The following is a 16,089-nucleotide window of genomic DNA, read 5'->3' on the forward strand; positions in this document are numbered from 1 at the left end:
TCATACAGTCCCTAAAAGCTCAGAAAGCAGCACTTAAAATCAACACTGCACCACAGTAATACCATAGTAACTATAGTAACCGTAGTAAATATGTTTTCATGATGGTGTAGAGAATTACAAATGAGTTCCTGTCTTGTTCATAAACTGTTTATTCAGATAAAAGACAGCAAAAACGATCCAGCGCATAAGAATATTTTCAGTAAATTTTGTCCTTTTCCTGCAAGAGTACATTCACAACATTTTACTTCTCCAGTAAAGTCATGTTCTTTCTGTTTCACACAGTGAGTCACATGTTAACAGGAATCCAATTTTCTAATCCATTCAAAGGCAGTACATCCTGTCACATTACATGAAACAGCAAGAGACTGTTTATGTCATAGTAATGATTGCCTTACGTTTGTCCCTGGGAGAAATTCATTATCATTATTCTATTTTTATTCTTTTGAATAGATTAAGTTAAGAGAACATGAACTCGTGGATTTCATGGATAACCATAAATAGGCTGAGATGGCAAAAACATCCTTCATCCTTCAAAGCCCTTCAACCGAATAATATTAATTTAAATGTACTCCTCTTAAAACAATAAATAAAAATACAAATGAGCACAAAACAGCAATTAAAATATAGTGGTATAGTCATTAATGATACCTGGCCGCTTCATTTTACAAAACGTTTAGGGAGTCCCTTGAGGTTGTTGCTTGTGGATGTTGAAGACATTGTTTGTTCTTACCCTCAGTAGTTGCTACACAGTGTAACTGTCACATTTACGTGTGATCGTTGATCACTGTACGGCCTTTAGGGAAGATCTTATCTTCTTATGTTCATAATAGAACAAACTCGTCCATGCTGTTGCTAGTGTTGACTCTTCTCTGTTCATTCTTCCTCTGGATATAGGTGATGTTGTCTGTGGGTGTGTTGCTTCCCGCCTCCTCCTGACTTTTTCCTTCTGCAAATATAAACATGGGGTACGTCTCTGCAGATGTGGAGAGAGTCTATGGGAGAAAGAGACAGAGCAGTAACTCAACCAGTTACGGGACAATCCAGATTCAATCCTATAAATTACTTTTATGTCATTTCGTTAAATGATATCAGCTTCCAACCACTTTTCTGCCTGACAAATTCACACCAGGAAAGAGACAAATCTTACCATCCAAAAGCTACACACACATTTTAACAAGCCAAAGGTTCCATGAATGGAGACCCAAATAACCCAGTCACATACCTCATTAACAACTGTGCACAGTGATTCGAAGTCCTTTTGGCCCTTAGCATAGAATCCTATGGTACAGCTGGGGTCCATGCGAGAGAAAGCCATTTTCCTGGGATATTTACAGTGAAATGACTGCAAGTGGTGTGGAGAGGAAGGAAAAGAAAAGAATACTAATCAGAAAAAGGTCTCAGAGTCAGAAAATACTCCTATAAAAAGGTCTGATGTGGATGTTATTGATTCAACATTTATATTCGAGTTAGTTTATGTGAGTTAGTGATTCCCAACCAGGTACTTGTACCTCAGGGGGTACTTCTGCAGTTGCCAGAGGATACATCGACATATTGTGGAGTAACTCAAGTAATTTGAAAAAAGAAATTACAAGGTAATAAAAAAATATTATTATTTTTTAAAAATCTACATGTCAGCTGTAACACCTGAACATTACGTGCTGCGATTGAGAGAGCCTGAAAACTAATAAGTTTAAGTAAGGGAGCAGAGGAGTCTAAATAGTTAGCTGAAAGTAATGGATAAATGGTTGCAAAAGTTAGCTAAAAATGGATACATGATTGAAATAGCTAAAAAATAAACAGATAAATACTTGAAATAGCTAAAAGTAATGGATGGTTGAAATAATTAGCCAAACATATTAGATAAATGGTCAAAATAGTTACAAATAATGGATAAATAGTTAAATTAGCTAAAAGTAATGGATATATAGTTGAAACGTCCAGCTTCTGCCACAAGTAGTACGAATGCAAAGTTAAACACACCAAAACACTGACAGTATGTATGTACACAACTGTATGAAAAAAATGTTCTAATAATATCTACTTTTATATAGTTAATAGTGTTAAATACCATCCAGTTTAAAATAAATGAAAATGAACACAATCGGAACATGACTGGTGGTGTTGATGAAGGGGGTACTTGAGCTCATCTAGTAGGGCTGTGGGGGTGTGTCTGGAAAAAAGGTTGGGAACCACTGGTTTACATGTCTGAGGAGGAAGGAAACAGCTGGAGGAGGAAACAAAAAGAAAGCAAAAAGAAGAAAGGAAATGGTACTTCCTCATACCTCCAAGGGAAAGTTCTCCTTTGTTGTGTCCACTGTGGGCTGACAGTAGTGAGGGTCCAAGTACAGCAGATGGTCATCTTTTGCACGGCAGGGCCAGGGGAAGAAGGAAAAAAAAAAAAAAAAAGTGAAAGGACTGACATCAAACAGCTGAGCACAATAATTATGACGCATACTGTACTGCACATACCCTGGAAGCCGATGAAAAACAACGAGTGCTTTGGTTTGCCCCCAATGATTCCAATGCAGCATTGTAATGTCAAGAGTTTCTATGGAAAAAAAATTAAAAAAATGAGGAATGAGTTGTTTTTCTTTGTACTTGCAAGACACATTTTTTGCTTGCTTTACAGCAGGGATTTCTCTGTTTTCAGAATACAGAGAAACATGCAGGAGGATGTTGGTTTATTACTGAACTGTGCAACTACACCGTATGCAGGGAGAATGAAACCCATAGTTAAAATACTGAATAATGAGTTTCTTTATAATAAATTAAAGTGTAGCTGTACTACTTTTGCTGGAAACTGGTAACAGTAGTACAGCCACAAGGACCCCCACTTTGAGAGCCATTGGTGTTAAACGTTTCGCCATAAACTACTCAGTTTATCTAGTATGCACATAGGAGAGAATGCATAAAATATTGTTTGGATACTTTGACACAAGTGATGTAGGAGGGATTGAGATCCTGTCCTCCAAGTCGCACAGGAACCAGGATGATGACAGACTTCCAGGGCTGCGGGAGAGGCTGCTCACACAACCTCGTCACATCCTCCAAGTAGACTGAACACACATAAAGAGACAGAGACACAGGTAGACGTGTCCACATGGTTCAGTACATCCTAAGTGAGTCGACATGGTTGTGCTGGCTGTGTTGCGGTGAAGCTACTGTATTCCTGAACTCCTTCTGGTGGTCACATCTGTCATATCTGACAGAAGCACCACGGCTTCAAATGCCGCGTAGCCGATGCGTTCTTGGCTAACGTTAATAGGAGGACTAAAGAGTAGTCAGCTACCGTAGCCATATCCATAGCAGCATAGATTCAACCACAAATGCAGCCGTAGTCCGAGCAATAACCACATCCACAGCTTCACCCAGCAAAGAGCAGCACCAGCTGTGCTCACAGTCAATGGCTGTACACTGTCAGAGCTCGGCCTTTTGAAAGGAGTAATGAGCTAGAAATGTAAAGTGTCACATCATCTCACCTTTGTGTAGTATCTGCAGAGCCTTTCCCTAAACTGGCAGTGTATAACTGGACTAGACACTAACGGTGGATCAGGGGGGAATGCAAAATATATTGCGAGGGAACACAAAAATAGTTCCAAAAACAGAGCGAGTTTCTCCCCATCTCCTCCTTCTCATGGCAAATTATTTACAGCTCAAAAGTATTTCCCTCAGCTGCTTTTACTGTGTAATCCAGGATGGAGCTATACAGGCTAACATGATTAGTGAGAGTGAGTAACTAATGACAATTTTCTTTTTTGTGCTAAACTATTGCTATGAGGCTATTAGTGAGTGCACCCACTGGCCTTGGTTCACAAACTGCTCTCTAGTTTAAAAAAATATATATAACTAAAATAAAATACCTCCTCAATGATACAGAGGAAAGTCTAAATAAGTGAAAAGCACTGATTCATTTCTCTATTTATACAGCTGTGGGGTAACTGCATGTCTCTGAGCACAGCTGCATTTGCTATGCCCTTCAGAGGAGAGAGCAAAAACACTGATGAAAGAAATTACTCACTGGTGCAATCTTGTGCAACATACACGACTAGATTGGAAAGGTCTGCTGATGCTGCCGCTGCCGCTGCCACAGCTTTCCTGAAACAAAATGAAATTTACTGTAGGATGTCTTGATAAAAGTTGGTCAGGATAATTGGACTGGTAAATCAGGACTTTGAGTCTCACCGGAGGATATGTGCCACAATGGAAGGTCCGTACCAGTCCCCGGCCTTCTTCCCGGAGCTGTTGCCCAACTCCACCAGCTGGTGTATCCCAAAAGGGGCTGCAGGATGGTCTGCAAACCACGATACCACCTTTCTGTGTTTAGCCTCCATGGGTCTGTCCAGGCGGGAATCCAAGCTCAGTTTTCGACCCCTCTTATTGGGCCTTTCCTTTAAATTCAGTCCATGCTCTTTACTGTCTGCGGAGCGAATCACTAGCAGGTCCATGTCATCTTTGACCGCATGGTGGCTCACAGACCAAGTCCAACCTCAAAATGATGCAAAGATAAAGTAACATGAGTTTTGTACAATGCTAACTAAAATACACCAGATATCTACTTGAAACGGGTTTATCATATGACCTGGACAGACTGCTTTGTTTTCCCATTATTGTTAACAGAGAGAAAACTCTGTTATCACTCACAATATGTCATGCAGGGGTGGAGGGAACAGAATGTACTGTGACCGAGCACAGCTTTTGATATTTTAAAGTCTGTATGTATCAGTGTTATTTAACTACTAAAGTTTCTTTACAGACCCACATTACTAGTCCAATCACAAAAAAATATTGCATTGATTTTCTTTAGTAGATTTGTGATTTTATTAATAATTTTGACTATGAGTAGACTCTAAGTGACCTACTTCTACATTCAGAAAAGTAACTTCAATATCACATTTTATTTTTTTTGGTTCTCTTTTGATGTGATGACACACCAATAATAATAAATCATATAATATATAAAATGTTTTTACTGATATTTTTAATTTGTGTTTAGCGCATTTTGAAGCCTACTTGTATTCACTGTAAACATGACAACACTGTACTGCCCTACAAAACCAAAACACAATAACTACATATTTGAGACTACAAGTCTTTTTGACATATTTTTTACCATATAAAAATTATTAAATGTGTAATTTCACAAAAACATTACATGAACCTTACAGGAACTACAAAACAGACATAAAAACCAAACCGCAGTGACTGCACTCCGGGTAGTTTACAGATTTTTTCTGACTGGTTTCCTGTAATCCTGTAATCAAAATCTGTTTTGATGCTTCAACATCTTAGTAATTGAGTTTGTTATACCACATTAATGAGGCAGTAGCTAAATCTAATCGTACACCAGATAAACTTGTCCTGCTAAAAGCTAACTAGTCTAGCTTAGATGCCCCCTAGATTGTCCAAAGAGAGTACAGTATCTGATTCTATCTGACAATGATAGGCTATTGGTCAAGACAGACGACTTTGCAGCGTGCCTGTGTGTGTTGTCACCTGGTGACATCAGGTGCAGGAGCAGGCCTTGTGCCAGCAGCATCTGCCCCGTGCGTAGAACACAACTCCAGCCGCTGTCAGTGGTCAGAGAGCAGCCTGCCAGCTGAGGGAAACCCCGTCTGTACGTCAACCACAGTAGAGATGCAAAGGAGCGACGGAAACGCTCTCTCTCCCCTGACACAGTCACAGAGCTTGAATTAAGATTTCCTCTTGCTTTTAGAATCCCATGAAAGAGATCATTTCAGGAGGTATGAAGGCCTCACCTTGATCCTTGAGCTCGTAGGATTGTCCAAGCATGATCACAGGAGAGCTCTTGCTGAATTTGGATTTCTGCTTCAAGGACCAGCCTGAAATATTAAAGGGGAAGAAACGTTTTTATATCACAAAGCATAAGGGAACAATACGATCTGCTCTTATTACACAGTAACGATATAAAATAGTTACTATGTCAGAGCGGTAAAACAGACCATATTTGACACTGTTCCACGCTGAGACCAACTTGGATTTGAGTTTGCCTCGCTCCTCTGTCTCCTGGTCTTCCCTGCTCACTGCCAGGCCCTGAGGCCCAGCAGATTCAGGGGAGAGCAAGAACCAGTCGTCCATTAGGTCATCAACAGGGGACTGGCCCTCACAGTGAGCTGAGGAGGTGCTGGGATTCATAACAACTGGAGATGACCAAGACTGAGCGTGAAGAATTGCTCCTTATCTCCATAGCAGCCTACAAAGACATAGAACATAAAACAACATTACGTACATGTGAGACACGACCCTGAAGGATGATTCAGCGATGTGCAGTAAATAAGTTCTGCCCCTGGAAGTGATGGGTTAATGTTACCCAGAGCAAAGTCAATAATTCTCCATGACAGAAAAGAGGGAAACCATGTGATCGCACCGTGTGACTCAAGGAATCTCAGATATGTCAATTTAGCCACAGCAGGGGAGGTGCTTGTAAACTATTCTCCCCACAGTTAGCCTGCTCCCTCTAAAACATCACACGGGTAGATACAGGATGACTGCAACAAGCAGCAGTCACACATTCACTGACACAATATGTGCAGCTGTATAGGTATATATTGTATAAATCAGGAGTGTAATCAGTGGTTGAAAAAGTACTCAGATCTTTACCTTTAAGTAAAAATACCAATTCAACAATGTAAAAACACTCCACTACAAGTAAATGTCCTGCATTGAAAATGTTACTTAAGTAAAATTACAATTAGTTAGTATTATCAGCAAAATTTACTTATTCTGCAGAAAAATGGCACCTGTGAGTGAAATGTTAGCATATATGACATTGTTAGATGCATCTTTATTAACAATCTATGTGTAAGTAGCATTTTACTGTTGTAGCTGGTTGAGGTGGAGCTAGTAATTTATACAGGGTTCTGTATTTTAGACCAGTGGTTCCCAACCCAGAAGTCAGGCCCCTCCAAAAGGTCACACCAAGATAAATCTGAGGGGTGGTTGATTTGATTAATGAAATAGGAAACAAGAAAAAAAAAAAAGTTGATCTACACAAATCTGTATCGAGTTTTTTCTCTAACTAAACACTGCTTTTTTGTCACAATCCAAAAAGGCTGGGAACCTGGTTTAATCTTTACAAATGCATTGTACTTTATAAGATTATCATATGTTTTTGTTTAAAATCTTAATCAGGGCATTAACTGGTAACTACAGCTGTCAGATAAATGTGAGGGAGTAAAAAGTAAAATAATTCCCTCTGAAATGTAATGAAGTAGAAGTATAAAGTAGTACAGCACTTGAGTAAGTGCACTTACCATCACTGAGTGTAATACATTGAATAATATCTGGTTAAAAATAAAGTTTTCCTTCATTTTCCATGACATAACTAACCCATAGCTCAAAACCCATATGAAAAATAATATGAGAAAATCCATAACAATCATACATGTGGTGAATTATTCAATTTATGTAGCTCTTTTGTAACTGAACATGTTTCTATATTTCATCTCACACAATAAAATCCACATTCATGTTACTAATACAGTATACTGTACTGTGTGTACAGTGTACAACATGCTTTGTAATGTTGATAGAAAATAAATCAATGACAACTCTGTAAATCATTTCATTATGAAAAGTGACATAAAATGATGAAAGGTAACTTATTAAAAACATGTTTAACTGGTTTAGGCAACCTAGCACAAAATGGTGGTCATTTGTCCCTTTTGACGTGTTAGTCTACAATATTGATTAACTGATAAATAAATAACATGCCGCCCTAATTAAACTACATCATTTTAAAAGCACATACCACATCTAGACTATATGTTATCTATATATGTACGTCACAAACGTTGGCTAACTTACTAATACAAATACTTAGAAGTTAGTGAACGCGATTACGCGGACAGTGACATCGTACAAACATATAAACTGCACACTTTACAGCCACAGATATGGGATACTACGAAGTAAATATAACTCAGGGTCTAAAAAGGTTCAGTGTAAAAATGTCATCCATGTGTAAGTCCCCCATTTGTCATTTCCAGCCGCTAACTTTTGGGCATCAAACTTGAGAGCCCGTCCACTCGCAGCCAAGAGGATTTATGAAAGTATCACTGCATGACATTCAATTTTTACCTTCATTCGGGTAGCGTCATTGTGTCTCCTTCAGTCAGAGCAAGTCACTGAATGACTTTCACTGAAGGTGAAGCCCGTCTGTTTTCGTTCCGCTGGTATCAAATAATCTACGCTCGAGCTTCGAAAAGGAGCAGCGCAACGAACTTACACTCACTTCCTGTTTATACTGGTTACGTGTTGGAACTGCTGTGATTGGTCAACCGAGGACCAATGATAGTGAGCCCCCGATTATCCTATTATCCTATCTGGATTAGTGTTATCTCCACATTATGTTGTTTTTTCCCCCCCAAAAAAGTCAGACAAAACAAGGGGTTTCTCTGCATTTTATTACATTTCTGCACTATAGGCTTTTTTGCATTGGTTTTTCACAACGGTGGCTAATAAATATGTAGCAATGCAATGGACAACAGTCAAGAGACAGTTGTAAAAAAAACACCTCAAACTCTTGGACAAAGATGGATATGACAGCAATATTACAACTTCAGACTTCTGACAGGTCAAAACTGCACACAATGGGGTAGCTACACATATTTGGTAGATTTCTCGGTCTAAATGTAAAATTGATAAATGACTAATTTCAGTAGTAAAGCAGAAATTCACTAACTGATGCCATGTAAAAACGTTTGAATAAATAAAAAAGTTTAATAAATAAAACAAATAGAAAAATAATTAAATGAATGTATAGAACAAGTAAATAAAAATATCTGACACAAAATAAAGTGCAAATTCCTCACATTACACACAAAAACACAGATGTTAAATGTCCAAACAATGGGTTAATATGTGATGACCACTACATCCTAATGGATAAAAAAAGGACTTTTTAAGCTCAGACTGAAACTGATCGCAGCTAAATGTGTTAATCAACAAAGGGACTATGCATCAGAATAGTAATGTATGAAATGGAAAGATCCACAGGCAGAAGTTATCAGACTACACCTATTTTTCTTTGTACCTCAGGACCTTTGGTGTCATGTGACATCGTCCACAAGGTGGCAGTCTAAGACAGGTCCGAGCCTGGTGTCCCAAAACTATCTATATCATTATTCTGAAGTACACAAGAACAAACACGACCTCACCACTAAGACGCTCTCAACATATATACTCCAGGCTTTGTGTATAGTCTACTACTATATCACCGACAAGGGTGCTCAGTTTTATGGAACTGGGCACTGTTGGATTGCATATCATTATACATTTAAGTGTCAACAAAAAAACAAAAAAAAAATCACGTTAAATAAAAAGACTGGCACTTTCCTTCACACGTAACATTACACAATATACAGTACATCTGCATAAATAGAAAAGAGTGAGTGAAAGAACATTTCTAACCTATTCCTCTATAAGTGCTACTTTCATTATGGTTCTATACGCACTTTTTTTCCTCACCCCACTCCGAACACACTAGTATATTCACTCAATAGCCTAAAATATGTCATTGCACATTTCACTATGATCAATGGAGACATTTAAAACAAAATTGTGTTTGCTCGGCTTATTGCAACCCTTTCCTCTGTCTTCTCTTCTTGTCTGGAGCACATTGTAAACTTAGTAATTGGGGACACCAAAAAAAACAACAAAAAGTGGCGTTATTAGCACATTGCATAGTGTCCCTGTGCAAGTTCATCTAATCTACCTCTTTCAATTCCACTGAAATTCAGCCCTTAAACAGATCTGAAGCAAACCAGCTGATTCGTCCTCTAAGTCCATCCCTGCAAGCATTTTGGTATCTTGGTCCAGTTTCCAGTATGTTTGTTCTATTCTTCACTACATGACACAAGCCTGAACTCTTTTATTAACGGAACTTTACGGAAATACAGTCTGTGTTGTTCTTTTACAATTACAACCGACCTAAATGATGGCACTGGAGCTGAAATGTGAGTAATGCCCGTTTATAAAAGAATCCTGCTTGTTTACACATAGTTAACAGTTTGCCTGTTGTGATCGGTTGAAAAGTTGTTCACAGTGTTAACCACCTTAAGGTCTGCTTTATATTTTTCATCTTCTTTTTAAATATTCTTTCATTTTCCATGTACAGCGTCAGACATGCATTAAGACATATGCATTATTTGTTTCTATATACAACACATTGTGATGAACATACAGTACATACACAGGCCTAAATTATGATACCATGAGCGCACATTTCCCAACATGGCTGATGCATTTTTGTTCACATATTATGTGTCTATATGTCATCATGTAAGTTATTTCTTCAGGCATTTATGTCTCCCCTCAATTCAATAAGTCGTGTTAATTCATGATATGTCAGTGTGATGCTACAGTAAAAGGCATTACATGGGAGAGTCTGACTCTTTCTGAAGCTCTCTTATCACGAATGATGCTTGGAGCTCCGACTGGTTCCTTTATCAGACTGGACTGTGCCAACGCTTGCTGAGGTCGCTGTCTGCGCCCCCCGTCGGCCGCCCCCAGACGAAGCCTCTGGTTTTCCTGCTGTGTTTCCTCGCTTCTCCTCACTTGACTTGGAGGCGTCTTTTACCTTGGCCCCCTCTTGTAATCCCCCTTTCATAGGCCCGAGCACTGTTTTGGCCACGCTCGTGAGCTGAGTGACAAAGCTGGCTTTATCCCCCGGAGACATAGGGCGAGACTTGCTCGAGCAGGGTGAAGCTGCATTAGAGGAGGGCGACATGGGATTTTCTTCCAGGACCTCCAGGTGGGCTCTCTCCTCCTTGGCCTCACGGTAACTGTTTGATACCTTCTCCACTTTGGATCTGGCAGCAGCTGGCACATGAGCTGCAGTGTGGGTTTGAACCTGGGTGGGAACTGGGGGTGCAGGTCCTTTGACCTTGGTCATCTCAGTTGCTTTATCGCTGCCACTGATGCCTCCTTTCTCTCCCGCCTCTGTGCCTTTACGTGGCTTGGACTGCTCTGCAGATGATACTTTCTGCATGTTTCCTTTGTCTGCAGTGGCTTTCACTTTCTCCTCAGTCTTCTCCTGAGCTTTAGTTGCAGGTCCACTGTCTGTCTGAACACTCTGCTGCTTACTGTCTTGTTGTTGGAGGCCCTTTGATGTGCCAGGAGTTGAGATTTTCTCACTGAGTTTACTCTTAGAGACTGTTGCCTCAGAACTTGAATTGCTTGCATTTTGAGGTTCGTCCCCTGGGCTAGGCGTGGCCTCTGTACTGGATGAAAGCAGTGCTGGACTAGACTTGGTCTCCACTGCAGCTTCACTTATGTTTTTCTTTAGAACCTCAGCAGTGGATAATGTTTTACTTGTGTCAACAACATTGGTCTTGGAATCAGCTTTAGTAGCTATGCTCTCAGTTTGCGACCCGGTGAGCTCAGACGCTGTGGTTTGAGTATCTTTCTCTCTTGCTGTGAGCAGTGTGTCACGGCTGAGCGGTGACTCCTGCCTTCCCAGCCTCCTTAGAGGCTTTGGGCCTCCAATCTCCCCTCCCATGGGAGGAGAGGGGGAGGAAGATGATGAAGGAGATGGGGGAGCAGGGCCATTCTCTCCTTCCATCTCTAGCAGACTTTGTAGGCTGTGCTCACAGTGGAAGGACTCTCTCCTGTAGTCCCCATGCGCCACCTCCAGGCTATGCTTGCGTAACGACACCCCACCTGTCAGAGGAGAAGGCGACGATGACGATGAAGAGGAAGAAGGCAGAAGTGGTGCTCCTAGCTTTTCTGCCGACTGCACCCGCTGCAGCAGGGGGGACCTGGGAGGCTCTGCACTTTTGGGACGAGGGCGGGTAACAGGAGGCGAGGAGTGCAGCTTGACAGGAAACATCTGTGTGGTGTTGGAGCTCCCTACCGTGTGGCCAGTGAGAGGTGGAGGAGAGGAGGTGGTCGGGGAGGGGGTGTGAGCCAGGGGGGACAAAGGGATGTTGCCGGCAGATTTGCAGCGTGCAGATCGGTACTGGCGGTGAAGTTTGGGAGACAGGCCATGCAAGGAGCTGGGCCTCATGTGGTGAGAGGCCGCTGGGGAGTTCGGGGTACTGGAAGCTGGGGAGCTGCTCTGGGAGGAGGTGCCTGAGGAGAGGAGAGGAAATAAACTTTAAACTTTTCGATCACAATATGTCAAACATCGTGTTTCTGTTCTGACAGGAATTGAAATTCTCACAGTAAAATTAGCTTATGTGTTTTGCTCTTTTGTTTCTTATACTTTTTAAATATTTAGAGTAACTTAACACCCCCTGAAAATCTTGTTTTTGCCGACCTCCAGTGGTTTAACTTGTCAACTTGTTGTAGTGATGTAGCGGTGTACTCCAGGGTGTGACAGTACACTGTGACATCACTGTTGGGTGTGGTTACAGGTGCAACAAAGCACATTTCTAGCCACTGATCAGAGGTGAAACTCACTTGAAATGTCCAACCAGAGAGGGCCATGAAACACCACTGTTTAGCCCTGCGTGAAAGATGCTCTGGGGAGTTTTCTTGTAAACAAAGTTTCTGTTTACATTGAATGTTTCTCACCAAAACACGTGTGTCTCCTTGAGGTCTAGAAAATGTGTTGAGTGCCTTTCCTACCACATAAAACCTTTGCGAAGCCGAATTTTGACATTTAAAAAAAAATCCTCCATTATTCACAGCCATATTCACTTGCAAGTAGTCTTCTTCTTCACTGCCTTTGTTGGTACATTGCTACATTTGTTGGCCCGTTGCCACCATCAACTGTTGATTGCCAGAATAGTGTAAAACCAATGGCAGGATGTAAAGTGCACCGCCCACATGCTCACAAACAAACAAAATGGGGGCCCACTTGTAAAAACATTGGTCCACAGCGCTACTAGTGGTCAGAAACTCCACAGGGTACCTTTAAGTTAAAAACAAAACATCTAATATACACAGAGGATATCAGCGCCTTTAATACACCCCCTGTTGTTTTTAAAATATATTATCCTCACTATATGATAGTTTTCAGGCCTAGCAGAAAGTCAAATCAGGTAAGAACACACACGTATTCTAGGCCTTCCATACTAACCCAGGTAAGGGGATTCAAGAGTGGAGCGGTAAGTCTGGGTGGGCGATCGGGCAGAGAGGCTGTGGGTGGGGGAGCCTGGGAGACTGTCTCCAGATGAAAGAGAGCGATTTAAAGAGGAGAGGCTCCGGCTGGTGTGGAGCAGGTTGGACTGCTTGGTAATTTTCCTGAACAGGGAGCTGCGCTTCTTCCTGAAAAGACAAAAATTATATGGTGAGGAGAATGAGCGCGTGTAAAACATAAAAGGTTACGTATTCATGTGATGAAATGCATCTATTTTGCAGTAACGCACTCTTGTCCCTCCTTGGCTCCTGTCCTCTTGCTGCGCCGTGCCATCTTGGATTTATAGCTGGACTTGCGGGCAGGACCCACTTTTATAGAGGTGTTCTCAAATGGAGTAGTCGTAACTGTCACCTTGTTTCCACTCTGTAGATTATATATATGTTTAAATGAATCACATTATTTTATAAGCAAATGTTAAAATGTATATATAAATTAGGTAGGCAGTCCTCACCTTCAGGATGAGCTCCACCACCTCTGTATGGACCAGACCATGGACTGACTCCCCGTTTACGTGAGTGATGAGGTCTCCAGCACTAAGTCCAGCCTCCTGGGCGGGACCTCCATCCTCAACATGCTGTGATTAGAACATAGGAAACAGATTTAGGCATTTACACAGAAAAGCTGTTTATCTGCATGATATAGCTCTAACAGGGGCTGACAAACATAATGATAACTCTGACTGAAACATCTAAGCGCTGCATTTGATACCATAGATCGCAGTGTGCTGATAGGTTGAAACATTATCTGGAAAGGTTGCTGAGCTTGTTTCAGATACACATTACATTTCATATGGTGTTCCACAGGGTTGCATATTTGGTCCACTCCTGTTTTCATTATGCATGCTTCCACTCGGCCAAAATATTTGACAACACAGTGTAAAATTTCATAGATATGCAGACGACACACAACTGTACATATCGCTAGTGCCTGATGACCCCATTAGTTTAAATCGTTTAACGGACTGCCTTAAAAATATTAGAGATTGAATGTGAAACAACTATTTGAAATTAAATGAGGACAAAGACAAAATCATAGTTATTGGTGTTGATTCTAAAGGAGACAAAATGAATCTGAGGCAAAAAGCTCATGTATTATCATAAACAATGATTTAAAATGTATAAAGTATAACTAGTTAAGTCAAGGTTATTTATATATAGCCTATATGTCAGTAAGATTGCATTTTCCACTTGAGAAATATTGCAAAATGTGAGACCATATCTTGATCTTTTTGATGTAAAGAAATGTATCAATGCCTTGGTTTTTTCTCTTCTTGACTAGTGCAAAGTTCTTTTAACTGAATTATCCCCCAAAAAACTGCAAAGATTTTAGCATCTTTGCATTGGCTTCCTGTCTCTTTTAAAATAACACTGCAATACTTGTTTACAAGGCTCTGAATGATTTAGCACCGCCATCCTTCGCCTGTCTTTTCCTCTATACTCCTAGCCACTGCCTTAGGTCATCGAGCACTACAGCATTAATTGTACCAACAAGTAAGAAAAAGAAGTATGGAGAGGCATTATGAACTAAAACTGTGGAACAGCCGGCCCGTAAATATCTGACATGTAACTTCTGTAAATTCATTTTAAATCAGTTTCAGTGGTCTGTAGCCTTGTTTTTATTCAATCTTAATGAAAAATTATGTTTTTTATTCTTACTATTATACCCTTTTTCTTTGGATTTTAATGTTTATGTTTGGCACCTTTTAATTTGTTTCTTACTCTACATGTTTCAAATTAATCTAAAGCACTTTGAGCTGCACTGTATGTATGAAATCTGCTATAGAAAGAAAGTTTATTATCATTATTATTATCAGTGGGAGTAGTAGCAGTAGTAGTAGTAAACATATTTCTTTTATCAGCTTGGCTTGCTGAGCTGATCAAGAACTCTGCACACTATTCGCTCAGCTCTCTCACCCAGACTATGTGATGTACGCTGTAGACGTCACTGTCTCCCATGTAGACTCTGATGGCTCGGAGAGTGAAGCCATACTTCTTCCCAGAGCGGTGGATGGTGATTGGAGAATGCGGGATGTTGACCATGGGAGAGTAGTCTCTGCTGGGAGAAGAGTCACGGGAGGAGGGGTTGGACGAGAGGGAGCGAGGAGACATGGGGCTCGCTAGAGGGGAGGCACCATGTTGCTCCACTGAGGAGAGAGGGATGGAGTTAAGGTTACATTACAGGATTTAAGTATGTTTTTACAGTTCATTTTTTGTCGTATAACCAGTGCATTTACCTGCAGGAATGATGACAGACAAAGCAGTAGCAGAAGCAGATTTGATAACTTTGGTTCCTGGTCGTGAGTTACGTTTTTCTCCTTCAGCTGAGAGCTGCTGGTGGCGAACCCTCCGCAGCACCAGGTCAGTGGTGGCCCCACGGGGCCCTTGTGGGTCTGGCAACCCCAGAACAGTAGCGCTGCCTGGTAGAGGCAATGATGCATCAGCAGGTCTCAAAAGCTTGTCTGTGACATGGAAGTGACATGAAACCCAACAATAAATAAATGCTCTTGTTATATCAAACTGCTCAGTGATGTCGTTCTGCCTCATCTCGTCTTACCTCCAGCTGTGAGCCCATTGCTATCTTTAAGGAATGGTCTCAGATCGCCTTGAGAGGTGATGGCACCCATGGCTCCTTCCAGGGAAGTCCCTCTGGCCTTCACTGGAGGCTGCCTGGTAGGGACAGGCAGCTCAGAGTCGACTTCCAGAGGGGAGGCCAGGCGGTGTGTATCCATGAGGGCGGAGAAGCGTCTTCGGGCCCCGGACGGTGGGCTGGAGTCGCTCTCAGTAAAGGAGGTCTCAGAGCAGGACAAACGCTTCCTGAAAAAGCAAGGCAGTCATGCTTTGGTATAAAGTTATTCTCGATTAATCTGTTCACGAGCATTTGATATTAAACACACTGAAACTATCTAGTTAAATAGACACTTCTTTGGACTTTTATTGTGTTGTCGAGTTAACTATCTCTTTCACAAATCAGACCTATTTTCAACTTTA

The 16,089-nt window shown here is 41.1% G+C and overlaps 2 protein-coding genes across 5 annotated transcripts in view; both read right to left on the bottom strand.

Annotated features, from left to right (window-relative positions):
• Positions 1 to 131: 131 nt before the first annotated feature.
• Positions 132 to 8,291, bottom strand: LOC122869437 (cysteine protease ATG4D). Its single transcript, XM_044182457.1, has 11 exons — positions 8,098 to 8,291; positions 5,961 to 6,211; positions 5,757 to 5,840; positions 5,494 to 5,667; positions 4,183 to 4,486; positions 4,019 to 4,095; positions 2,929 to 3,056; positions 2,470 to 2,548; positions 2,283 to 2,359; positions 1,223 to 1,342; positions 132 to 992 (listed from the first exon to the last, which is right to left on the bottom strand). The coding sequence occupies exons 2-11, from the start codon at positions 6,151 to 6,153 to the stop codon at positions 822 to 824; spliced, it is 1,407 nt and encodes a 468-aa protein (XP_044038392.1). The 5' UTR covers positions 6,154 to 6,211; positions 8,098 to 8,291; the 3' UTR covers positions 132 to 821.
• Positions 8,292 to 8,406: 115 nt separating this feature from the next.
• LOC122869436 (microtubule-associated serine/threonine-protein kinase 1-like) overlaps positions 8,407 to 16,089 on the bottom strand; it is a 46,824-nt gene continuing 39,141 nt past the window's right edge. For 3 of the 4 annotated variants that reach the window (XM_044182452.1, XM_044182454.1, XM_044182456.1), the window contains 7 exons: positions 15,656 to 15,915; positions 15,336 to 15,560; positions 15,016 to 15,245; positions 13,554 to 13,676; positions 13,332 to 13,465; positions 13,043 to 13,230; positions 8,407 to 12,090 (listed from right to left, as the gene is read on the bottom strand). In XM_044182452.1, the coding sequence (XP_044038387.1) occupies positions 10,430 to 12,090; positions 13,043 to 13,230; positions 13,332 to 13,465; positions 13,554 to 13,676; positions 15,016 to 15,245; positions 15,336 to 15,560; positions 15,656 to 15,915 (2,821 nt within the window). In that variant the 3' untranslated portion in view covers positions 8,407 to 10,429. The remainder of the gene's footprint in view (positions 12,091 to 13,042; positions 13,231 to 13,331; positions 13,466 to 13,553; positions 13,677 to 15,015; positions 15,246 to 15,335; positions 15,561 to 15,655; positions 15,916 to 16,089) is intronic. The other variant, XM_044182455.1, reaches the window with a different exon arrangement.

The sequence above is a fragment of the Siniperca chuatsi genome, linkage group LG21, assembly GCF_020085105.1.
Source record: "Siniperca chuatsi isolate FFG_IHB_CAS linkage group LG21, ASM2008510v1, whole genome shotgun sequence".
Taxonomy (NCBI): domain Eukaryota; kingdom Metazoa; phylum Chordata; class Actinopteri; order Centrarchiformes; family Sinipercidae; genus Siniperca; species Siniperca chuatsi.